At 39.9% G+C, this 27307-nt stretch overlaps 1 protein-coding gene across 8 annotated transcripts in view; it reads right to left on the bottom strand.

Annotated features, from left to right (window-relative positions):
* Positions 1–530: 530 nt before the first annotated feature.
* Positions 531–27307, bottom strand: part of NOX4 (NADPH oxidase 4) — a 113710-nt gene continuing 86933 nt past the window's right edge. For 7 of the 8 annotated variants that reach the window (XM_064505147.1, XM_064505150.1, XM_026109135.2 and 4 more), the window contains 5 exons: positions 23504–23623; positions 19927–20035; positions 19277–19345; positions 17110–17210; positions 531–11996 (listed from right to left, as the gene is read on the bottom strand). In XM_064505147.1, the coding sequence (XP_064361217.1) occupies positions 11876–11996; positions 17110–17210; positions 19277–19345; positions 19927–20035; positions 23504–23623 (520 nt within the window). In that variant the 3' untranslated portion in view covers positions 531–11875. Of the gene's footprint in view, positions 11997–17109; positions 17211–19276; positions 19346–19926; positions 20036–23503; positions 23624–25508; positions 25543–27307 lie in introns of all 8 variants that reach the window. The other variant, XM_026109138.2, reaches the window with a different exon arrangement.

Below are 27307 nucleotides of genomic sequence, written 5' to 3'. Positions count from 1 at the left end.
AATGACATGAAGAACACAGAGGACAGGCGTTTTTCTAAGTTCCAGTGTGGGATGACTGTGTATGAGAATGAAATAAATGTATTCTGCTTCTGATTTGGTCTTATAAACAAAAATACAAGAAGAATATATTTCATATTGTCCTGCATTTCAGTTGTTCTGGATTTGCTAGAAATTCAGACAGCATATGAAGTAAGCATATGCCTAATATTTAAGTCACAGAAAATGGCTCTGGCAGTGATTCAGGTGCTTAAAGGGTGCCTAGAACAACTTTGGTATTTAGGGTATCCTACCTGGGTTCTTGCTGCCATTCCAGAAGATCATGGATCTCCTGTGGTTTATCTGCCAATCCTGTACAGATGTTTCAAATACTTTAGGGTATCTCAAGGGCCTCCATTTAAGCACAGAAATCCCATCCTCCCCTGCAGGCAGTAATATGTAATTACATATATACACATACAATGCTTCTACGATTAAAGCAGTATGGCATTAATTAAAATCGGTTCACAAACAGCAACTCAACCATGTTTCACTCAGTCTTGGAATGCTTGTTTATTCCAAAGTCATGCAGCTTCCTGTAAAGTAAATGTCTTGAGAGTACAACGCTATAATTACATAAGGAACAAATGTATGGTGCTTTGTCAAACACAATACAAGACACAAACCCAAGTTAGGGCATCCTGCTAGCACAACAGAATGCAACAATAACATCTGAACAGCAACAGAGCCAAGCAGCTGAATAGTTTACTTGTCAGGATTGCCATTAAGATAAAATGGCTGATTTGTTCTAGTATTTTGGGAAAGCAGCATCCTTTCTCTACTGCAACCAGAATCTTGCAATTTAACTAAATAAATTAGAAGTGCAGGAATATTTAGGGATCCATGAACCATGGAAAACAATATATCATGATGCTAGGGAAATACATAAAACTCTTCTTATCATGTGTGCAAACAGAAGATGGGATTTTTAGAAAGAAGCCTAACGCGGTTGGGTATAAAAACCTCAGTGAATGTCTTGAATCTCTCGCATTGCTTTGAAAATCCTAAGCAGAGGTTTGTGGGGAAACAGAAAAACCATGGGATAGAGCTCAGAATACCTCCCTGTTCCCTTCTTTAGTCAGTGCTTTGCAGCTACCCTTACAGTGCTGTATAATTAAGAAAGGGACACCATGGCAAAAAAGATTCCTACACATGACCCAGGAAAAAGGGAGAGAGGTAGAAAAAACAAAGCTTTTTAACAATCAGTTTTCTAGATCTGTCTTATTATACAGCTAACTAGTAAAAGCTTTGCTTCATTTGATGGAAACAAGCAGAGTTGAAGAGTTTATTGATTACTTTTTCATGATTTATTAGGCACACAGTTATAGTAGTGACCTATTTTATTCCTTCCAGATCGCAAAACATAGTTGTTCTGTCATGTTGGGGATCAGCAAGCTGAAGTTATGAAATGGGCTATTTCATATGACAAGAGAATGATTTGTTATGGGCAGGAACTGAGTAAATACTATTCTTGTTCCTAAAGTCAAGCCTGGGTTAAAAAAAAAAGAAGAAGAAGAAGAAGAAGAAGAAGAAGAAGAAGAAGAAGAAGAAGAAGAAGAAGAAGAAGAAGAAGAAGAAGAAGAAGAAGAAGAAGAAGTTCAGGACCAAATTTTGCTTTCTGTTCCACTTGGAAACTAAGCAGTCACTTCTTTTCAAAGAAATATACCACATCCTGATCTATAAAAACATAAGAACAGATTGAAATTGCATTAATGTAAACAGACATCTCTGAAAAGAACATTTAGTACTCAGAAGCATGGACATTTATGGTAGGACTTTGCAAAATGGTTATCTTGTACACTGTACACAGATAAAAAAGTAAATGCCACCTCCCTTTTTAAGACTTCATTTTTATTTCATCTCTAGTAGAAAAATTATATAATTACAGAATTGGAAATTCAGGACAAATTTTATTGATTGTTTATTCTGGGACTGGGAAGAATGCATAATAGTGAGGGAAGAACGTGGTCATTAGTAACAGTCCATCTGCATCTACAGAAAAGACAGGGAATTCACCTTTTCTATTACATTAGACATGTTAACTGGAAATAAATACTTCCAAGGTTTACTTCCTAAGAGAAAAAATGGGAAGTAGAACTGCATTTATTCCCTTTTTCCAAATTTTAGTGATAGCAACAATTTTATCTAGGGGACATCTTCCTCCCTCAAACTGGATTTTGATTAGCTATTGTCCATCCATGTAGCACCCTAGTTCAGTGAAGACCTTCCACTAGTGGGAGAGGATATTTATGCTAATACAAATATGCTCAGTTCTTGGAAACTTACCATGTCAAACTCTCACATGGCTTATGAACATAGAATAACTCTACCCAAACCAGGTGAGATAAAAATGCATCCTTTGCCTTCCTCTTTTTAAAGATAATTTCTAACTCTATATCCTTACCACCCCATTATGGAATAACCTAACATACAATCTGAACTTCGACAAGTGAATGTCTTCTTTTTAGAGCAAAAAACCTTTGGGAGTAGGTCTACACTGTCATCTCAACCCTCAAGATGACACCTGTGGCACACCTGAGCCCAAGTCCATTTAAAGAGTGATTGCTGATGCACTCACTGCTCCATAACTTGAGCTTAGAGGCTTAGCAGGTTATTAGGAGGCTTGTATTGTTATGTATTTTTCACTAATGAAGGTTGGAAAGAAAAAACATCCCAAAGAACATTTTTCCATTAGAAAATAATAAGATGTTGGAACTGAATCTGGAAAGTGCTGGTTTCCACAAACTTGCCCCTTCTAAGCATCTTCAAAGGATTTTTTTTAATAAGCAGACATGTTTTGGACACGCTGACATTTTCTAAGTAAAAAGATGAGGGGGATTTGTTCAAACTGACCTTTTGCTCAGAAATGAAAATATCCTCATATGAAAAATGTAAAAACATATAAATTGAAAAAAATGGAACTGATATTGTTGTTAGCTGGTCCAGTCTACGTTTAATCTTTCTGGATATCAATCCAGTTGAGGAAAAAATATCATTATTATGACTTTTCTCCTAAATTTGCACAGACCAATCAAGGAAACCATTTCTTACCCAAATGTACTTCATCAAATTTGCTCTTGCAATTGATTGAAAGGAACACAGGGACAGGAAAGCTCAGTGGGATTAAAGGTTTCACAACCTGGCATAGACAAGCTAAGACTTCTTATTTCAGGGTTAAAAAAAAAAAAAAAAACAAAACCCAATAACTAATCAATAAGCCCAGAGCTTCCAACACATGCATCCTGGAAGAGCCTCTTGGTTGCATCTGAATCTCAGTGAAAACTCTGCCATCCTACAATCACAGCAGCATCAATGCCTCCTTCGCAAAGATGCAGAGCAGAACATATGTGTTGGGAGTTGTCTGCTTAACAGCACAATCCTTCTTCTTTCTTTTTATAAACAATGAGCTCTCAAGCTCCCTGAAGCAAAGAAACCAGGCGAAGAAATATTTAATCAGAAAGAGGAATTTATATGCAGTTGATAAATGAGGGGCTGCATGGAAATAGAGAATGTAATTGAAACAAGTAACCCTTTCCATCACTGTGGGCTGTCCTGAAATGCCTGTGTGAGAGTAGAAACATGACTTAATTTTGGTGATGACCACAAAGGATTGGAGTTTCACAAAAGTGGATCCCTCATTCTCATGCAGAAGGTGACATAATCTTTGATATTGTGAGTCTTCCACATTTCACACACAGTTGCACTTGTGGCAGGGCCCCTCCTCCCATTCTAAAAAGCCCCACCAGGGCCTGGACCTGGCAACCCATGACTTGCCTAAAGATGATCAAAGAGACTAGAAAACCATCGCTGGACCAGGTATATTAGAATATATAAAAAGTAGAGTATAAATTAGAGTATATAAAAGCTGGTGTATGCTATGACTAAAACTGAATATTTCTGCCTTTCCAAAAGTGGCATGTTCCTGAGTCAAGGGAAACAGAGGATGGGAGAAGCCTCTTGACATAACATGTGCTATTTAGAGCGGGGAGTGAGAGCAGGAAATAATGTGACACACAGATGAGGCTGTTTCCCTTCCATGCCATCTCCAAATGTGCAGGTTTTGTTAAGAAGGCACTTGTTTTCCAGTGATCCAAAGGCCAAAGCAGACTTCCAGATGAAGACTGGGGGTACACAGAGAGAAACAGATGGAGCTAAAAGCTCAGCTCCCACCAGTCTTCCATGGAGTGTGAGTAGATAAGACTGAGATTAATGAAATCACCAGTGCATCCCACACCAATGCATCCAGCTCCAATAGACAATGACTCTTCGCCGTCAGGTGGAGAACCTTTGCAAATCTCAGCCACATTTTTTAAGCCCTGCTTGGGGGCATTATGTTAATTAACATTTTTTTTCCCATAGATTAAACACATGTTTAGGCAATCAAAAAGAATAACACATTGGGTGACACTTCACATTCTTAGCAGGTAGATTTTTAACAGTTAATTCAAATTGTTCTGTCATAATAAAGGAAAAACTCATGTTTTCTCAGCATGGGTTTTGCCATTTATTCCTTGTGACAATAGTGCAAGTATGGGCAGAGAATATTTATTTGCCGGTGGAACTTGGCACTCACCGTACTTATCGGTTCTGTGTGTTGCGCTTAACAGGATACTACATGCTTTCAAGCATCTCACCCCTAATGAGGTATAGTAACATACCCTGCTTCCCAGTCTCTAAGAACTTGTTTCTGCAATGCCACAGAAAAACCAAGGGTATGCCCATACCCTCAGCTAATGACACAGCTGAGACTGCACTGGAGAGTCAGACCAGCTCATTGTCGACACAACTCACCCTCAGGTACAACAGGGTGATTCAGTCTGAGCGCCAAACTGGAAATTGCACACAGGTGACTGACCAGCTGTGTTTAAATCTGCTTTCATCTCGCATTGCAGACTTAGTCTGAGAGCCCTCAACTTTCCCTGATGCCAAAGTGTCCTTTCAGTATACTCTCTGACTCAGCACCATCCAAAGACAAGATGGAAAATGTTATGACATGGCTCGTTTCTGCCTGCAGATCATGTATTGCTGCTGTGTTTCTCTTTAAAACAGTTGTTTTTCTCTTTGCCCTAAACCTTGCCTCTTCCCAGCAGCCTGCAGAGCTTCCTGTGCAGCATTCCTAACCAGACTGCACCGAGTGCAACTCAGGACACAGTCCACTCGGCATGCTCTCTGATATTTTGCATTTCTCTCAGAAAAGGCTCAGAGGTCTTATTTATTCAGTTCAGAAGCAACTTGTTACCACTCTGCTACATTTCTAACATGCGAACACCACTACTCAGCACCAAGAGAGAATCTGTCATCACTGAAAAAGAAATGACATGCTCTTTTGAAAGAAATGCCCTGCTGTCAATAAATATATTCTTTGCCACAGCACAATGAGGAAGTTCTCACGCCTCCTCCCCCACCTCTCATCCAAATTTCTTCCCCAGGGTTGTAGAGTACGAGACGAGCAGCATGCCCTTGCAATGACAGAATTTTAATGTGTGACTGGTACACCAAAAGCAATGCAGCAGCCTCTCTCTTCTCAGTGTTGCTATGTTCACTAGACATTTATGTAACACTCCTTCTCATCTCCAAGGCTGTCCTTACCTAGGGTCAGCAGCAATGAACACATGATTTATTTACTGAATTGTTGAAGCTATTTACAGTTAGCACAGAGAACTGTATACCCCAATATTTTGGTGCAAAAGGAGTTAACAGGTAAAGCCATCCCCAAAACAAATGAAATAGAGGTTTTAAAACAGGGAAACTAGGAAGAGTCAATGGTGGATTTATTTCAAATAAATGACATATTTCCAAGGTGTTTACTGAAATATACTATTTTTTTTCCCTATGCTTTAGCTCTGATTTGTGCATTGAAAGGCATTTGCTTTGCATACATTGGTTCTCAACCCCCAGGGAGAATTTGTATCCACATCCTGATAATGGGTCTTTTATTTTCTAGAGTTTAGGGGCCAGGAAGCATGTCTTCCTCCTTCATCTTTGTTCCCAGGTTTTAAATATTTCATTTTATTCTACTGGTTGAATTTATCATCTTCTCCCACCTTTCCTGGTTTTCTCCTCAGTTGACAGCACAGTTAACCTGAAGCTTCAGGAGCTACTCATTGCTTTCCCCTCCTTGTGTAATAGTACAGATCATTAGGGAGAATACACAGATTTCAGGTTATGGGATGAGCAGATTTTGCCAGGAAGAAGTAGGGACAGCACTTAAAATATTTTCTAGTGTTTTCCTCAAGGTCTGACACCCTCAGAAATCCAAGGGGTCTGTTAACAGGCAATCTACAACTGGGATGGGTTGCTTTCTTGAACTTCCCTGCTGTACCTCCATAATAACGGGATGAATCCACTGCTGCTAGTACAGCTCTGACAGTTGTCTCTTACAAATGTGATTACCCAGGAGAACACAATGCTTCAGGCACTGCAAACCTTGAGCGCATGCACTGCAAGTTTGGGGAGCTGAAGATGTTCAGAACCTCCCAGGAAATGCACAGCACCCTGGGGCACTGCTCTCCAGCTTCCCTCCGTACTGTAACAGACCCTATCCCTGTTACAAGGTGGATGATATGATTAGTTGAATATTGAATCTTTACAAATGCCCATCCAGCCATTGAAGAAAGTGTTTGTTGCTCAAAACTTTTGCATAAGAGCATTCATTATACAAGTCAGTCTAGCAGAAGACTCAGGGTTCAGCCTTAAACAACGTTGGCTAACTAATCTACAGTGCCTATGAAGGAGATATCTGAGCTTCTGGGATTTACTATGCTTAGTACAGGAGCAGGCTCATAATGGGAATGAAGAGTCTCATTTCAGCTACATGTGTTTCACCAGTGCATCACCACAGTGGCCTTAAATACATCAGCAGCAGTGACAAGTCAAAACCCCCAAACCACAGTTAAAGCTGAGTCCTCAGCTATATTCTATATATCCCTGATAAATGTACATTCATTATAGAAAAGCTCAGTTCAGCATGGGCACCAGGGGCATTTTGGTTAAATATTGTTGTTAAATCCTCTTTGTTAAAACAATAAAAATTGGTTTTATTTGTGAGGGGTGGGAAATCTGCAGACAAATCAGATGCATAATCCAAAGAACGGATCCAGCTTGTCTTAAATCATACTGGCATGTTTATGAAATGATTGCCTGGCTGAAGTGAAAATTAATCTCCCTAGAAGCTATTTTTTAAAGAAGTAAACCTTGCATTTTAATAACTATGTCTTTGCTTCTACTGAAGGAGCTTGGGTCACTACAGGCAATGACTAGTGAACCTCCTGCCAGCTTCTTTAAGCAATGTCTTATAGTTTGAAATGATAACCTGATGCGTTAGTGTTGAGTAGAGACTTTTCTCTTAAGCTGCTGTTCTAAAAACAAATCTCTTAGCAAACCATTACTTCTCTGATTTGTTAGGCTTTTACAGCTGAATTACTGTTCCCAAAGTGGTCTGTTTGACACTTGTATTATCCACCCCTTCTCAGCCAGCTCCAAACTACTTTCTTGCCTATGTGTTAGGAGCATTAGAAGCCAGAAGGACAATTCTGCACGTGTTTGCACTGGCTGCAAAGCTTGCTCACAGGTTGCTCTGTCTGTATATTCTATAGCGTGTATGCCTGCACTTGAGCATAGAACTTCTCTCCCTTGCATGGCACATTTGCTTAGAAGATAAGTGAAGATCTGCAACTAAGAAAAATGATGGGAATTCACTCCAGGGGTAGTAAGCCCACCATAGGGACTCAGTGTGTATGCACCACAGTTCTAGTAGAAACTGAATGTGTGTGGTGCTTTCATACACATCGTCACATCAGGCTTGTGTGGGCAGGAGTCTTCAAACATAAAGAGGGTTTATCTTCTTCCTCTTCACAGCAACCATTCTCTAGTCTGCTGTGGCAAAACAATCAGCAATTTGCAGAAAGGCAGGTTTGATTTAAACTTTCTAGCAGTGTGCTAAGCAGTGCAATCAACCAGCACTGAATTGGTGGGGTACACACAGATTTTCTCCTCTCCCCATCCCAGATTCGAGGTTATATTAGTGATTTCTCAACCCTCTGACCATGGAAGACCTTAGGTGCTGTGAGTAGCATATGCTGAACTTGGACATAACAGGGGAAGCGCCGCTCCAAGCTCAGGACTGGAATAATCGTAGCGGAGGAATGGACTGGCCTGGAGACTTCAGAGCTGAAGGTCATTCCTTGACAGACCTTCCCATGCTCAGTGAACGTTTACTCACGTAAGTGATCACAGTGCTATAGGAACAGGATTGCTTGGGTAAATCTGATTAATCCAATTGTAGCCGCGTAAAGCCCCGAGTCTCAGCGTGCTGTATGAGAGGGTTGGACTCTCATTCAGAGAAAAGGTTTGCTTTCAATCATGGCATGAAATCACTCCAGTTTTAAATAAAAGTCCTGGAACATTTATGATGCATAAGACACAAAGATCCTGCTGAGAAAATGCTGACGGGTCTGTAGCTTTCTGAACAAGCAGTGGCATAATACACGGTGAGATCCTCCCCCTGCCAGCAGGGAACTCATGATAGACCCACTTACAGGGCTCAGTTTAAAGCATAAAGAGACATTCAGTTACGTAAACCTGGTTGATCTGTAAATGCGGAATTAAATGCTGTCAGCCTTTACTTACTTGCCTGGCACTGTTTTATTCTCACGTATGCTTGGCCTACAGATAAAAATGCTAGCGAGTTGCACATGGGGGCTCTGCTTGGTTTTGCCAGCTTGTTACATGCTCAGAAGCGCTAAGGGCAATCAGCCTCTAGAAGGATTGTGTTTACCAATGATATTTGCCACTCCTGAAGTCAAGTCCCAATCACTAATCCCTAAACTTTTTGCTCTTATAAAAAGCATAGATCAAGTAAAAGGAAAAAAGCAATTCAAGCTTTTAGCCTTTCCACCAGTTCACACTCACACAGTCTAGCAATTACGCATAAAAGCAACGGAAAGGTTCAGGCAACCAAAGCTTTACAAAAAATAAAATACAAATAAACTTGCATAGCAATTACACAGACCTTTTCATTGCAGTTGCACCAAAGTGATTCAGAAACATTAATTAAGCCTCACAACACACCCAAAGGTAGACAGTCCTAAGCCAAGATTTTACAAGAGGGTCAGCTGAAGTTGGTATAGGACAGTCAGAAATAGGAGACAGTGGCTCTGCTTGCATCTTTCTCTGCCAGTACTGCCTTATGTAACAGCAGGCATTTAGCATTCCTACACACAGTGTCAGTTCCTCCTAGAATTCGGAATAAAAGCATATTATTATTATTATTGTTATTATTATTAATTATAAAGCACTACCTTATAGGAGCTGAGCCAGAAAATATAATCTGCTTTAGCACAGAGCTAAGTACAAAACTAGCTGCTCATCATATGGTAATGGAACCTATATGTGTCAGAGAGATGTGAAACCATGAACAACATTGTGATTAGAGGACTCTGAACCATATTTAAAAATCCTGAGATACTAGATCCTAAAACAACAGGAAAATGATCACTGTTGCAGTTAATAGATGCAGTCTTGATTTCAATCATGTTTTAAGCTAACTGCAAAGAAACAAGAAAGTTTGCAGTATAGGCAATATCTCATATCTATGCATTTTGCCATCAGTGTTACGTTTACTATAAAACCCTTGCAGGCAGTATTTGAAACAAACACTAATGATTAAAAAGGGACTGATCCTCTTCTGCATACTCCAGTTTTACAGCAGCAGATGAAGGAGATTCAGCCTGAAAATAATGATCCTTCTGTCATCAAAAGAAAAAAAAAGTAGCTACCATGTAGGCTCCCATCTCACACTGTATTTCTGTGACATTTTGGCTTCTAACTCCTCTAGGCTACTGTGAGAATTCTAGTCGACAGGAACATGACCATTTCTGGCTCCTTCCTTCCCCTGTGAATTTCCAGCTGAGCAGAGCCAGAGGCAAGAACTTCAGTGTAAAGTCCAAGCACTAAGGAACATTCCCCCACATGGCCTTGCTGATGCACTTCCATCCTGCTATTCCACTCGGGCCAGCTCCTGAGCAGAAGCTGCCAAGGCAAAGGCCAAACTCATTTTCACTAGTTACACATGCAACATGCCAATAAACCACCTACTAGAAAAATGCTTTCCTCTGAACGCTGATACATGTAGATCCCTTAACAGACCCGAAGTTGCAAGCTGAAAATTAAAGTCTTGCTCATGAGAAATAAAAAAGGTGTTAATTGGAAAGATATAAACTGAATCAAATGCACCACGTTGAAGTACAGGTGAACCATAGGCATGAGAGGAGCTGAGCCATCTGTGTATGCTGCAAGCACTCTAGGGTACTGCTCCTAAGCTTCTGCTGAAGATTAAGATCCAGGTTTTCAGCAAGTGCAAAGTAACATTGCTCTGTTAAGATGCACCAGAATGATGCCTATTTATGCCACCTAAGGTCTGACTCCTGCTTAAATGTCCTCTTCTCAGAGCAAAAAAAGGGAAGAAAATCAAGGAGGTAAAGAGGAAATAAAGAAAGTAGGCTATGGGATTGAGGAAAAAATATTGCTCCTCAGGACTGAAAGGTTTTTAAGTGTTTGATTCCACCTCTGGCCCTTCGTGGAAACTATGAGCAGACTGGAAAACAATTGTGGGGAGGAGGAGGGAAGGAAATCTTAAATCTGAATGTCTGAGATCTTCTGACATATTGAAACCATACTGCAGATCCTGCAAAGTTTCTAACTGCATATGTGATGCAAAGAACCACAGTAATGAATGCTTCATTCCTACCCTGCTGTACATGGTGATGGAAATGACCTGTTTGGCATGATCTTGTTTTAAGTGACATCAGTGCAAACAAGTGTGACTCCAGTGAAGATAGTTAAGAAATCACAGTCAGCAGAAGATACTCTGGTCAACCTGCTGCATTCTAAATTAACCAGTAAGAGCATCTAAGTAGTCCAGTCACAAAGTTTTGGAAGTTCAGTGCGTGTGAGTGCAAAGTGAGTACAATTTCTATGCTGTTGTGTGGTACAGAAAAACCATCATATCCTGCCTCCTCCTACTAATCACTTTTCATGCTTCATCCTTCTGGCTGCATAAATCACATTTATTTATTTATTTTGCAAAGTCACTGAATGATGAATCAATGCAAGATACAAAGTTCTCCATGCACAGCTGTTTGCTTGCCAAAAGGCTGTGATTTACTTCATGGCTGAGTCTGGCCCAGAGGTGCTATATGGTTGTGCTTGCTTTTCCATAGGCTAACTTTCATCTTTTCACAAATCTCCACCTCTCTTCCGTTCAGAATAGGAGTATTAACACCCATTATGGAAGCAGACTAGAGAGAATAACATTGTATATTTTACGCACAGGATCCCAATTCTGCAATGCTTAAAATCTTTAATAAGGAGTGTCTCCATCCCAAAGCCGTATGATTCGTACACCAGCAAAAACACAGGGTCTTTGTAATGCACTTTGTTTGTCATTCGGACTAATCTGGGGTTTAGCTCACTGATCCAGTTTCAGAGGACTGAAATGGAAGAAGTTCAAACATTGCATAGATCGCTCTTCCATCAGCTTTAAAGCAACTGTGTCTCTCTCTAGCTTTTGTAATTTTTTAATTAGCAGAAACATTTCCAAAGAATCACCACTGCCACAAATACTGCGTGAATGCGTTTGGCTTTGAGCATAAGCCGTTATCATTTGTTGGTATACTGCTGTATCCACCATTTTCCATAGACTTAAATAATCATAAATAAGAAAAACTGTGCTATTCTTTGGTACATTTCTGTCTGCTTAAAACACAGCTGAACTTTTAAGTTGTACAAACAAAAAATTGCACTTTTATCTTCTAGAGAGTCTTGCTAGTACAACAGACTTTCAGCTGAAGGATTCTTTATTATATTCAAACCTTGTCCCATAAGAATTGCTGATGTTGCTCAGTTTATGGAGTATCTTAGAGATTTTGTTTGGTCCACAGCAGAAAACTCCAATGGTTTTCCTGTTAACAAAGAGAAGAAGGTTATGACATCGCAAATAAACAATAAGTAACTTCTTAAGAGAAACAGAATTGGATTCTTGTCTCACTTTATTACACGTATGCCAGCTATGCATAGATTTTAAGGTCAGAACAGCTCACTATATCATGTAGTTAGGATTGCAGCACCCTCAGATCTCTTGCAAGTATCCCCACATTGAGCCCTATTACTTATTTGGCTCTTATAGAAACGTACCCGATCTTGGTCTGGAGACACCAAGGAATGAAGAATTACCACTTCCCACGCTAATTTGTTCCATGATTAACCACCTTTTTTGTTAAAAATGCATCTCAGTGAAATGATTTCATTAGTGTAACTCGTGATTTACACCAGCAGGAGATCAGAATCCAGTAACTAATGGTGTTTCGGTACACTAATTAAGCAGAGCACTATTAACCCATGCATTAGCCCCGGCAGCAGCAAAATAACTTTACTGCTTTAGTGTTCTTGATTTCACACTACCATGAAATGTTTCCTCCAGCAGCAGTTTTGGAGAGCTTTACAAAAAGCCAAATACAGAATATGACCCTTGATCATCATCCAAAGCCATCAGTCCAGGTTCATTAATAAACCCAAGCTTTTTACACCACTCCACTGAACAGAGCACTTAGCTCCCTGGTCACCTTAAACACAGGCTATAAGTAATATTCAGGGTCACACAGCATCTAAGGGTCAAAGCAGTAGCCAGGATCACAACAGGGCATATACGTAACAGCAGGGTTGAGCCACTCATGATGTTCAGCATTTCCCTTTTTTTGGAAGACAAGGATAAGCAAAAGGAAGGAGCAGGGAAAGAGGATGTGGAGCTGTCTCTTCTATATTGTATAAGAAACCCCTTCATCTTCCTACTAAAATTGTGCCACTATACAGAAAAATCTTAAAGATTTACAGGGATGGAGAGAGACCACACAAGAGGGAATATGGCTGTAACCACTATGACTTACAGTATTCACCAGGAGCTTGGAGGCTGGTTCCTGCCTCCAGGACTGTTTCAGTATTTTATCCAACGACTGTTTAATACAAAATATCTTAGCACATGGAGGATAATCAAATGTACGGTTTAAAGCTGCCTCACAGGCAATCAATAGCATTATGAGTGTATGCATTTGGTGGGAGAAAGGAACTAACATATTTAAAAAAAAAATCTTTGGTAAGTATTGTCAAGTGCTTGTGCCTATTATTAGGCAGCAACCTGAATAGCATCCGTACTATGCAACTGAATAGAAACACTGGCAGAGCACAACTGAGGACTCAGACATCAGAAGGCATCATAAAGTTACATAGGTAACTGTAACTGAGCCTCTGCACAACCAGCTTACAATGTTAACTTTAATTACATCATCTCAGATATCAATCCACAACAAATATTTGTCACTCATATTTTTCTCACTCTTAACATATCTATTAAACTTTCGTGTCCCGGCAGTTCTCCTTTTAATGGTAAAGGGTGCTGTGTGGTGACTGGATATGCAGAAATAATGAGAAAGCTAGTTGCTTGCAAATAAGATTCGCCAGCACTTACAGTCTTGGGACATCATATATTCTGTGCACAGTAGAAAAAAGGGTGCATGAGCTTTCAGCTAGAATCTTTGTTTTACTGTATTTTTAATTCAGAGAATTAATTTTATTAAACATTTATTTTCTTTAGTCTAATTAGTACAGACAAGTGCTAAATAAAACCCCAAAGTTCATCTACTTATCTCTCTCCATTTTATATATATGTGCCCATACTCTCAAGTACAGACATGTCTAAGCAGCATATACTGCTAATGTATTCCCAACCCAACAACATCCTTCCAAAGTACAAAGAATTTTCTGATAGTAAACAGAATCACAGAGAAGTTCAGTGACTTGCCTAAAGTCACTGAAGAAGTCTGTGGCTGAGCCAGAAATTAAGCTGACGTCTCCTGAATCCTAGTTCAGTCACTGCTGATGCAGTGGGCCAAAGGCTCCCAAAATTCCTTCCATGCAGTACCCACCATGAGCAGCTACCCTGGATATCATGCCACGTACCACGGATCTCCCATAGCTCACCACTCACCTTCTCATCCACTTATTCCCACCACTTCCCTGCTCACTAATACTTTCCTCCCTACCTCTCTTGGTTCTTAAGCTGGTTTCTTACAGAGATGCTGAGATCCAGCCAGGCGGGGAGCTGAAAGCAGCTACTATGTGGAGCAGCATGTTCCTACCCTGACTGATGGGCTTTAATTGCATATCACTTGTCTGGGTCAAGTGCTCACCTTCTCGCTCAGATGAAAACAGACAGCTGGGTGTCACTGGAGCATAATGTCAGAAAAATCTTTCAAATATCAACAGCATGTATACAATTTGGCAAATTTTTGTAGGCTATCCTTTGTAATAATTATAAACATTAATATAGGATCTTACTCATTCAAAGCATTAAGCAAATAACCAACCTCTCCAGAATCCTCAGTGTTCCTATGGGATTAGTAGGTCAGAATGTATTGTTACATCCATTTTATAAACAATAGGAGCTGAGGGAGAGGTGAAATACTTTGCTATCATGCTTTCTGAATTTTGCTTAGTTTAAATGGACACATAATTTTTTCCAAACAGAGACTGACCTAGAAAAAAATACATTAATATCTGTAGGAGGGGAAGGCTTGGAACACCATGATACATTTCTTGTGCACTGTAAAGGAGAAATCTCTCTCTAGGAATAAATGTGGGGTTTAAAACAGAACATTTCAAGTTCTGACTGTCCTCTCTAGATAGCAAAGGCATGATGTAAGTTTTTCATCCAGAGGACAACTGAACATAACAAGAATGCTGCTCGGTCCCCAAACAGAAAGAAGGAAAAACAAGACATATCATTTATTGTATAAACTGCCCCAATGCACATTCTTGGGACCATGGGTGTCATATAAAATATCAACAGTAGATGGCATGCTTTTGCTCTTCTTAGCTCAGATGAAAGAAAAGGAACCTGATGTTGGGTTGTCCCATATTAAGTTCTGAAGCTCAGACACTTACAAATGCACTTTGCCTATTTGGGACTCAAACAGCAACAACAGCAGCAATTCATAAACCACAAAACAATCAGATGGCTAAACCGATGAGAGGTTTGCCAGCTGCATGTTTATTTATGTGCAGTTTTTACAAAAGTCACTAGATAAAAACTGGAAAATAACTTGCTGCCCATAAACAAGCCCAAGGGGATGATTGCAAATGCATGTGAAAGTCTGAACACTGGCAGCAGATGTTGCAAAAAAAATTGTTTGGCCTGCTTTTTTTGTTGTTGTTGTTCTACGTATTGTAGCAGGGTCATTTAGGAGGCAAGTTACTGACAAATAAGAAGAATTAAAATAAAGGTAGTAGGAGGTAGGGAAATGGGAAGACCTGGACTACAGAAAAAATTGAAATTCTCATCTTGTCCAGGGAAACAAGCAGAATATTTACTTATAGCATATAAGTTTCTGCGGGATAGCTATGTTACAGATCATGTTACACGTGACTCTATCTACAGATATAGATCTATATACATAAATCCTGATAAAGGGGTGACAAAGCATGAGAAAAACTGCATCTTAACAATCTGCAGGATAATCTAAAAGTATAAAAGCCAAAGAGGCAGAACATTACTTAGGTAATAAAAGACACCTTGCGTAGAAATGGTGGCACAATTTAAAGAGCTGACAGGGAAATGCAGAGGAAATGGTACTCGAAGGTCTAATTAGGAATAATGTGATGGAAAGCACAAAAGAAAAAAGAAGGATGACTACCACTAATAGCTTTATCTATACTACATGCACTTACAGCCTTGCAAGGAAAGTGGCAAAAACCTCATCATTTTCATCTTTTAAAATTGGATTCACACAGCTAAACAAAAAAAGACATCAGAACAGAGCACAAAAGGTTAACAGTTCAAGCCTGAGCCAGTCAACTTGCCTCTCTGCCCCCTCTATGTCCCTTTCCTGCCTGTGGTTCTTTACTACAAAACCCTCTTTAACTGATACTGGTTTGCATGGTATGAGAACCCTACTGGGGATGCCTTTTTGTAGCAGCCTTTGGGGAGTCCTGGGCAAGGGACCCTGTCCAGAACATCCTCAAGGACCGGAGTCCAAGATTCACACTGTCAGCAGCTCACATGGAGATCAGTGATATATGCTGGAGCTCAATATTTCTCAAGATCCAGGCAGCAGTGTCCCCTAATTATGTTCCTCATCAGAAGAGAAAAGTCAATAAGCCCTGGACAGATGTTCACTTTGCAACCGCAACAGAGGAGAGTAACTTTCTGAAAGTTCAGCAGCAGAAAGGGATTGTGAAAGCACTTCTCAACCTGGAGCACGCAGATTACCATCAACAGCTAATAAAGGTGGTTTGCTTCTACCCCACTGACTTTGCCAGAAGTGGATTAGGGAAAATTCACACACTCCTTTCTACTGCATGTGATTTTGATGCAGAAAACTGCCAGTATGCTGTAACATACTCAACCAACAAAGCTGGATCTGGAGAAAAGACATTCCACAGTCTAATTGCATGCCTTCTCTGGTTTACAACTGTCCTGTTTTAGACTATGATATGTTTGCCTAGCACAGTAAGAAGGCATTGCCAGGTCTTAACAAAGAATAAAAAAGTGCCAGGAATCTCCAAAGACAATATATGCTCTGAATAAAAACAATTACAAGGCAGTCAGATTCTTCCTTGTGCCTTTGCAATCCAACATCATAAATTACAAAAGTTATAGAAATTGTCAACAATTAAAAAAAACCCTTTATATATAAAATGGCATGTATTGCAAGCAAGATATTGTTTGCAGCAATGGATGCAAACATGTGGTCTCTGTACAGTGAGAGGAAATATATTATTTTTATTTTCTGGGCCACTGAATATCCTAGCTGCATGAAAAGATGAACTGTTCTGGTGTTAAAAGAAATGTTTCAGTTTATACAACCTATCTCTCACAGCAAAATATTAGCCAATTTCAACATCAGTAGCTTGAACATTATACTCGAAGATAAAACTCCAAAGTCATTTCCATACAAACATAGCTGCAAATGCATAAAATCCCCATCCTTCAAGCTGGCAAAATCCATTAAGACCTGTACTCACCGCCTGTTACACTTTGCAATTTCATCAAAAAGGAGTTTCCATCGTGGTCGTCCAATCAAAAGCCTTGAGTTTAGGGCTTGATATTTTTTGCCAATTATTTTCTGCAAGAAACAAAGCATTCCATGCTGCATGATTTACAGATTGCCTGATAACACCCAGGGCTCCCATTCCTGACACTCGCTGACTTACCATACCGTTGAGGTGTAAAACCTGAGCACAGTATTAGACAGTTGTGACTAAAATCGCAGCCATTTCATGCATCAATACCTCTGCTTGCTGCCTTTTCAAGGGCTGTCTTTGGTGTTCATTGTACATTGTTCCTCATGGAGCTGCTCATTAATCTCCCATTACGTTTAAACCAATTTATTTAAGCCATAAAACAATAACCACATTCCCATTACTCACTCCCTCATTGGTATTTACTGTTAAGCTGGAAGAGACATCTCTGATGTAAAAATCATATTTCTGTTTGAAGTATTTTCTTTTAACTTTGTACAAGTAACTATTAAGATGACTAGGTCTGAAAAAGTAACAAGGGTAATCTTTTATTTCTCCCAGAGAATAGTTTGCCAGCTGTTCTGAGCTGCCTTAGCAGCACAAAGGAGCCAAAACTGGTCCCCAGATGGAACCCAACCCATTTCCAGCAACACTAACTCACTAATGTTCTTGCCTATCTTTTTTATAAATTCAAATGTCCTTCCATTGCTTGGCTTTACCTTTCCTTGTTTTGTGCCCTAATGCAATAGGAAGACAGAGGAATTACATTTTATCTAGGCTTCCACGTCAGTCTACTGCTGAAGGCTCTAAAACATTGTTCATACCAATACAAAAACACAGCTTTGGCTAACTTGTCCTCCACTGGCCTTTTATTTTCAAGAGGCATTTGCTGAAAAATGGGCTTGACTCTCTGTTGTCACACATGCACACCACTTCTGTGCAAAGGGAGCATGAAAAGCAACACTGCAAACGTTGGTAGCAGCCAGCACTGTGGACTAACATGGGTGAACAAATAAGCTGTAAGTCAATGGTGAGTTGTGTTTAACTCCACCTAGATATATCAACAGAAGCACTTCACTTGACGCCAGTTTTTCTCAACAACCGCAAAAGGAAAGTGACTTTAAAGAAAGATTTAAAAGAAAAAAGCCTTCAATAAGCTCAGTAGCTGCTCTATACAGAATATGAGAAAACTTACTTTGAACTGTATATCATTACAACCTTGCTAAGTCATTGCAATCCTGCTCTGTGTTTTAATTTTAACCTAACAGCTACATACTAGGTTCACCAATTAGGTATTTTCAAGTACCCCAGGCCAGCTGATGTCATCCAGGTATTAAATACTTGGAGCACTGTTCATAACCACAGTAGCTATTACATCATTTAGATGCACTGGATAGCGTTCCTACTAGAGCTGTGAATGTTATGCTGTCTCCACCTGATACAAGGCAGATGAAAATCCTTTGGGCAAGGTTCCCCACTGAATTTCACTTTTTGTAGTAATTTTTAGGCTTGGTCCTGAGCCCACTGCAGTCAAAGGAAAGTTTCCAGATGCAGCAGAGTAAAGAATCAGACCCAGGCACATGTGCTAAATAATATAAAATAAAGATCATAAGTATAAATGGCCTACAGGAGGTTCCAAGAGCTGCAGAATGAGCTCAGTGTTGGGGCTGGCAGTATATGACAAGCAACAATTCAGTGCAATTTTTGGTCCCATACTTCAAGAAATTTGTAACTTTTCTTGATATTTAAAGCAAAAAAAAAAATCCAAGGTTTTCAAAAACAGCCAGTTTCTCTCAAAATATTTATTTTAAAAGAAGTTTTGAGCTTGCAAGCTCCTAGAACTATTCTATTTTCTTAGCCCAGAAATGATGCAGCCATCAAATCCTGCCAGCTGTCTGGTGGCCTGGCCTGGAAGGACCTCTTTCCTCAAAAAGGAAGATATGGATTTCTGCTCACATATAATCATGTTAGGGCTACTAGACTAGATTTTTTTCAGCACTGTGGGGATGGACTTGTTCTCCTGCCCTAGTAGTGAAGAAGCCACTTGAGTTTATGGCCTCAATTCCTGTTTTTACCATCTGCAGTAATTCTCTTTTGCACTCGACTGACCATTTGCATTGTCTGTTATCCCCAGGTCTAGTTGGGTTTACAAACAGCATTTACCACATACCTGTATTCCATCTGTTTGACTGAGGTACAGCTGGATGTTTATATAGTCTGGTCGATTCTCCTGCCAAAGCTGGGAGAATGATAAAAACAGCTAGTGAAATAATATCCTGTCTCTTAATGGAAGTGTAAGTCACTTGTGCCTACTATCTTGATACACTTGGTTTTCTGCATCAGTGAAATAAGCTTTTTAATGAAGAAGATATACCTACATAGCACCCCTTTGTGCACTCCAGAATCTTTTTCACATCCTGCTCTGTACAAAATATTATTTTACGAAGCTATGCTGCTCTTAAAATCCACCTGAAATTGTAAATCCCCCTCCCCTATCAGACTGTCTGCTAGCCAAATGACTAAAGGTCACTCAGACTCCTTAACCTGCACATTCTTCTTCTGTCTGATAAGCTTAATGAATATGTGCCAAGACTACTGGTACACAGCAACTGTGCAATGAAATGCTGGTGAGAGGGATCCAAGCTGTCTTGTGCAGCTCCAAGCACAAGCAGAGTCTGGGTCAGTTGGCCCAGGCAGAGGTACTGCTGGAGCTAACTTGTTTCGAACAAGTCTGCCTCTTCTGTTGCAAGCCAGTTCTGTGGTGTGGACATACCCTGCATTCATTAAGCTGTTAGTATCCCTCTAAGCAACATCCATTACCTTGTTATGCAACATACAGAGCAAATCTGCAAACCAGCGGAAAGATTCAATGTCCCTGCACACCCAAATGAAGTAGAGTCTTCTGAGTTTGTAGCATTTCCAGCCGTCACTTGAAAATGAAATGTTTGAGGAATTAAAAATTACCATTTAAAAAGAAACATTAACTAAGATGCTTTATATTAATTAGTGGAAATATGAATTTCCATTAGAAGCCAACTGATAAGTTGGTTTTTCATCCTATAACACATCAGGACACTGAAATGACCAAAGCACTCTATTAGGGTGATCCTGAGAATACTAAATCTCCAGCACAGAACCGACACCTTTCACAGATACTGTTTCCACATTAGAAATTTGTCAACTATATAAATGACTTGGGCTGAAAATACAGATTCATGCATCATCATCATCAAACTTGTACTCCAAAGCAATTGTATTATGTCAATTCTGTATTAGGTTTATAAAATGGCCCATAAGAGGAAAATACTGACAAACACAATAATGTTAGGACTAAATTCTACCATTATATGTGATAAACTCTGGTTTATTATAATTAATACTGTAGTGGAATCACAAAGACTAAATCAAATAAGGGCTTCACTGTGTTAGGCAGTTGTGTGATATGTGATATATTACAGTCCTCAGAAAATGCTGGTGGGTGAAATGCTGTCATGGGCAAAATCTGGCATTTCATTTAGAAAAACATGACTCTCATGTCAGGTTTCTAATGCAAACAAACACAAGTATAGTAGAAAGGAAGGACTAGAACAAACTGAGTTAGAAAATAGAAATGAAAAAAATCCTGATGATTAATGAGTTCAAAAAAGCAAGAATATCCAGCAAGTCTTTTCTTAGGTGCCATTTTTTGTTTTTTTGTTGTTATTCTGATCACTGAACAATTGTTTCCTCCTCTTTCTCCTAAAATAATTTTCAATTAGAAAATACCACTTCAAACTCCTGTCTCAGGAACCAATCCCAGCTGCAAAGCTTTATGATACATCTCACTACACCCATTGTGCATGATTTCAAACTCTGTATCCAACATTGATATTGTGCTAATGGATCTATGTAACGGATGGCTCCAGTGGCTGCCTTATCTCCATAACCTCCACTGTAAGCCTGAAGAGCCAGGATGGAGACACTCTCAGCAGCATGTAGGAGCTGAGAGTTCCTCGCCTTTGGCATGAAATCCCCATAGACAGAAGAAAGGTCCTTTAAGATTGTGAAGTACTGTGTCTTTCAGGTCCTGATTGCAGCTTCTGTATTTGTGTATTGTTGATCTGCAGAGTAGGATTTCCTCCATGTTTTTCTGATTGCTTATACAAAGAGAAGCCCTTAGGAAGGGTCACAGTCTAATCAGATGGGATGAGACAACTATATGCAGTAGCAAGAAAAATAAGTGTCTTCCACCATAAAGAAAATGGAAGAAGAGAGACATGCAATGCATTTTGTATGGAACTGCTGTAGCTCAGTAACAAAACACCACTTTCAGTAATGAAACATTGCTAGAGATCAGCTGAACAAGGAGGCTGGAAAGAAAGACTTTGTGAAACAACTCAAGCATACATTTAAAACAGCACATCAGATATACATGCTTGGGTCTACCTCCAGGAGGAGATGTTAGGCAATAAACATGCAGTCTCCCAGTACAACCAAATCCACATGTATACAACACTTCTTGCATGTTTTCAAATGTTACCACTGCGTAAAACAGCCATTATTTACAGATACCTCTGCATGGAAACCACTAGCTTTCTTTAATATACGTCATGATTTGTTAAAAGTAGGGCAGATTTGTTCAGCAGGTAAGTGGAGGGAAGGAGAGGAGTAGGAACTAAACTGTGTTCATACAACAGGAACACAGTTGAGCAAGAAACAAATGACTTTCAGTGTAAATTGTGTTCTGATCTCCTTCAGAACTGTATGTCCTTGAAAAAACAGGATTTTCCCGCTGTTCTACAATGCTGGCATCATAAGACAGTTTGCATTTTCACACCTGCCAATTTCAGTTCCTAAGCCAGGGCAAAAACAACAGGCGGATCATCCAGTAAACCAGTGCTTTGTTGTAGACATTTCTAAACACTGAGAAGCAAAGCAGGCTAAGACCATTGCTTTTCCCCATGTATAATATTATAGTGCAGAAAGTAAGATTTGCTACAAAACCAGGTTATAGGATTGACTGTTTGGAAGCCAATTTATAGCTTTATCCAGATAAATGGATCCCATTTATCTGAAGTTGAAAAAGTTTTTGGACACTAAGCTTCTAGCCAATGTCTGTGCAAGTTCTTACTGCCTCTAATAACATGCTGATAAAGGCAGCCATCTCATTATCTGTTGTTGGTCCATTGTTATGATATGTGACATCTTTGCTAAACACATTCAAGGATAATCCATCATGAGGAAAATGGTAAACTTATTCATCCAGACCCCAGGCTTTTGGCAAAAATGTACTCGTGTTTCACATTCTCTCTCTGAGAGGATGATCAATACGCTTTCAGGAAAAGAAAAAGGTAGCCCAGGATGGTCTTTGTGGGTTGCACCATGAGACAGGTGGGGCAGATACAAAGAAGGATGATTTTCAGAAGTGTTCAGCACTGCCTGGTCTAGCCCAGATGAAGGACATGCATAGCACCTAAAAATGAGGCTTTAATATCACTTTGGAGTTAGAGCAGGCCATTGGCATATTCTTCTTAGAACAAATGCTTCAGTTACACCTTGTAAAACCCTCCCAAAGTCAGTCAGTCCTTAAACAGGAAGGCTCACTGTTTTGGTTGGCTATTTATACAGTGTCTATAAAACTGGGGTGCTTAACCTGTAACTGGAGCTCTTAGCCAGTACTCCAACAGAAAAAATCAACAGCAATCATAAAAGCAACCCTACTTCATAGGATGTAGGATGTGGTGGGAATCATGTTGCCTGAGTGACAGAGAAACGAGAAATCAAAGTTTTGGTCCAAACGGAATTTCAAAGACTTTAAATTAAAACAAAAAAAGGAAAAAAAAAAAAAGAAGAGACACACCTAAAATTTTAACTTTTCAAATGGAGTTAAACATCCAAACCTTACCTGAATCCAAGCCAAACCCTTTAAAACCCAAATCCAAGCCTCTTACTTTAAAATCCTAAGTGTACACATTTACAGAAGTCAAATGGAACAGCAGAGTTGGCCTGCATTTTCAGCAGAAAGACTGTCACAGCTTCCTGACTCTAAAAAACCCTGCTATCATGGTCCATAGCCTTGTCTAAACAGTGACTAGGGGAACAAATCTAGCTAGAGGGTCAGTGACCATAAACAAACATTTACAATAGACTAGGCTGGTAGCATCATATAAAGACTAGTGATGTGACGGATGCCTCTGTCCCAGCTGATGTGCCTTACTGGCACAACTCTGCCAGAACTCTTTGGGGATAAATAACCTGTATGAGATGTTTTAGGCTCTCTCATCCGTCTACCTCACTTCAAGGAAGCATTCATTTATGCTACACTAATAGAAGTTTTGAACACCTCTGAAGGTGTTTGAGATGCACTACTATGGCAATTTGGGAGGGAAGTGGCTCTAAATGGCTTAAGCTCACTTACAGCAGTGTGTTGAGTACTGATGCGAATGGTGTAACTCCAATACCTCCAGCCACGCAGAGGCTGACCTCATAGTTCAGGGATTCCTCAAAGGGACTTCCAAAAGGTCCATCCACATACAATCTGCAGGAAGAACAAAAAGAAGACTTTTAGAGAAAGCTCTCTCAAGAAACTGTTTCAATTTTTTATTACTTTTGGGATGCAGAAAATGAAAACCTTTTTCCAGGGAAGCTTTATGGGAATCAAGACTGCAGCAAGAAACCAATGCCCAGGTGGGAAGAAAAATTATCAGTTATATAAAATCTCTTCGCAGACTCCAGGATTAGACAGACTATTTTTTAGTCAAACAAGTGGAGAGGGCTAAACCAACTGCCCTTCACATGTGGTATTAGAGGGCAACGTGCTACATTAAAGACAATGACAACTTGGCTGGTCATAAACAGGAAGACAAAAGAGTTTGGCTAATCCTGCCCAGGAGGCTCCATCTCTTGAACATCGGACAGAGCTGAGATGAACAAAGGGGTACAAAAATCTGTTCTTCCTGGTTTCCCATAATACTTTCCAAGGGACTCCAGGGAATAGAGGAGAGCTGATACAAAACTGTTCTGCAGTGAGAAAGAGGAGCAACTTAGTATCTATGCACTTCTTTGCTTCATGTCCAGAGCCAGCCTTAGCATTGACATCACTTAGATTTCCAGTACAATGAGGCAGCTTCTCTCACCTCTTCTGGTAAGGCATGGTGCTGTACTGGGAATATAAATGGTTTCAGTGTCATTAGTGACAGGCAGGAGATGAAGATTACCATGAAGGCTACAGCTCATACATGACTGTATGTACAGTCATACTGACTGTAGTCTTAGGCACTGCAACTGTCTCTAGGTAGGTACTTCAACAGCACATGGCTGTATCCTTCCTATTGCAGCTGAGGCTGCAATGCAGAGCTGCTTGGGAATGTGGTCTCTCCCGATCATATCGAGTATCTGAAGAGGGGAAAGATCATTGTGTTGCATCCCTTTGACTTATCCCTCTCATTCTTATGACAGTTTCACCTATGTGTTTTTAAAGATTATTTAGTGACTAGGAGACTGAATCTCATTTCTAACCCATTTTGAATATTACAGTCTCCCTGAAAGTCAGTTGATGACAATTTGAAAAGGCCTTCAGACACCTTCACAGATTTGACCTCCATGTCTTTGCTACACTGCTGAAAGTCTGACCAAGATCATCAATAGATAGCTCAAAACTTATGGACCATAATTTTTCTAATAAGATCCATATAACCCCCTATTCTAATTATGGAATACTAACTGCATTTGTCATTTCACCTTTATACAGTACTATGAGTAGAACTTGAATAGAAAATTTCATCAAGGTCCATTCTCTGTAGGACTGGTTCACTGAATTACCACATTTTAGGTAACTAATGAATGCATCAGAGTGTGGTGAGACCAGCACTGTGTTCAGCTGTCTCTGGTTCCCCAGCTCAATGACTAAGTATTTGCTCACAGCTAGGCTGACTGAGATCAACCTTTGGCACAACTCCAGAGAAAAGCTCCAACATATATATTTATATACACACACATACTAGTATAATTATGCAACTAAGCTAGGCATGCTGTATGTCTAGTAAGGCACAAGCTTCTCCTTTATATCATCAGTCAGAAAATTAAAGGCAGAAGAGATGTGTCTTTTCCCAGACAAAGTCTTCCAACACTCATCTGACTCTTTCCTGTTGAGGGCTGGCTCTTAGCCATGATTTAAGATCCCATTGCTTTTACTTCTGTGGTCTGACCCTTGGCACCTTACCACACAAGACAACATCTTATCTGGGTATTTTTGGTGAACATGGTCCTTTCTGGGAAAATTCTTCCAGACCTCTGCTGTTGCTGATATCTTGATGCCTCATATGCCAGACCCCTTCTCCTACAGTGCCTTATCAAAAATTGGATAAGCACCTACTTTCTGAGGGGTTTGGAGGCAAACAGGCTGATCCCTAAGTATGCCCTACCTTAAAACTCCTTTCTTGGATCTTGCTGTCCCACCTGGAGAGAGAAGGAGAAGACACTGGGCCATCCACATTCCTCACCAGAAAGCAATAGGAGGTCTGGCAGTGTAAGTTTTTAAATAGCAAAAATTAATCACTAAAATTCACAACCAATCTGCAACCTGAATATGTTTATTCTTATTTCTGCCTTTATATCCTGAAGTCACTACAGTATTCCACATATGTCCTCTTGGAGAATCTCAGGCCTTTTCAATGTCAGGTATGTTAGTCTCAGCATAATGAGAATACCAGAAAAATAATTTTTTTACTTAGAGGCACTTTCTTTTGCAAAGCGGGGCCAAGAAAAACTAAACTGGACATGTGCACACAGCTCATATAAATAGAACTTTAAGAGTCTTTTCATGAAACGTTTTCTGTTACATAACACTTTCTTCCCCATTTGCTTAACAACTGTTTATTTTCCACTAATGAAATGAAACCACTTCTGGAGCGGAGTGCAGCACCACCTGCTTTAAGAGAGCATCTCACCACTGCACTAATGTTTGACTGAGGAGGTAAAAAACTATCTCTTGTTTAAATGAATCAGCAGCATCAATGTAGAGAAGCAGGCCATTTTTCAAAAAGGAATCTGGTCCAGGGACATTTTGAGACAAGCTCACAAATGTTATGGGTCTAAGGTGCATGTCTCGATAGAGATCTAATTTTGGGATACCAATACGGCAAAAAAGAAAAAATCTGTACTGGATCACCAAGGCCATCAGCTGAAGTCCACTGTCAGTCCTTGAATATCTCTCCTGCATGTGTTACCCTAACCAGATCCTGCCTAGGTGGTGAAATCTGGCAGAATCACTCCTAAAGGTATTAACGGCATAAGCACAGGCCTGAGGGAAATTCTTCGCATTTCGCGCAAGCAGCTAACTTTGATCTGGATATACAGACTCAAAGCCAACATTTGGGGTGAAACAACAAAAGCAAACAAAACAAACGTAAACCAGCAAAGCAGATTTTGCAGAAATGACCACAGCTGATCAGACAGTAGTCTTATACTGTGTGGGAGACACTCAGCAGACCTGCACTTCAGTCTGCTGTGGAGCTGATTGCTTGAGGACTATCTGAATTGTGATTTTGCAAGGAACTAAGCAATTCCTGGAAAGTCTTATTGCCATTGAATACCACTGATGTGATCAGGGGTTGTAACATGCAAAACTGGATCTGGTCACTGCAAACCAGTCAAGCATGTGCATAACTCCATGGCAGAAAATCAAGAAACTAGCTTCAATTAAATATGTATTTTGGTCAGACTGCTCCAGTTTGTGGTCTGTTAGCCAGATTTGGCCTGCAAAACGCTTCTATCTGCCCACTACTTCTTCCTCCGAGGGGGTGAGGAGTGGTTGTTTGGACAGCAAATATAGTCAGAACAGCCAAGTGCCTCCTGCTATGCCTGCATGTGGCCCAGCACAGAACAGCCAGAAGTCATCGCATCCAAGTATAAGAAAGAGGAATGGGGAAAAAGCTAGAGGGATATTGCTACTGCATTAACCCACTCTACAAGACTGCCTGAAAAGACTGATTCCAAGGTTAACATGATCTGCCCGGAGGATTTTGTTGAATATATAACATACAATATTAGTCCCAGTTTACTATGGGGATACTTTAAAACTAAAAGAAATGTGTTTCTGATATGCTGTTGGAGACGGTCAGTTAGGAATTGATCCTTTTATTCAGATCAGTGGGAAAAAAGTCTCCTGGTGCCATATAAAATAGAACAGTGACAAAGAGAAGAATGATTCAAAAATGGACTT

Source organism: Dromaius novaehollandiae, chromosome 1, assembly GCF_036370855.1.
Source record: "Dromaius novaehollandiae isolate bDroNov1 chromosome 1, bDroNov1.hap1, whole genome shotgun sequence".
Taxonomy (NCBI): Eukaryota; Metazoa; Chordata; class Aves; order Casuariiformes; family Dromaiidae; genus Dromaius; species Dromaius novaehollandiae.
The sequence above is the reverse complement of the archived record's forward strand: the minus strand, read 5'-3'. Positions and strand labels throughout refer to the sequence as shown.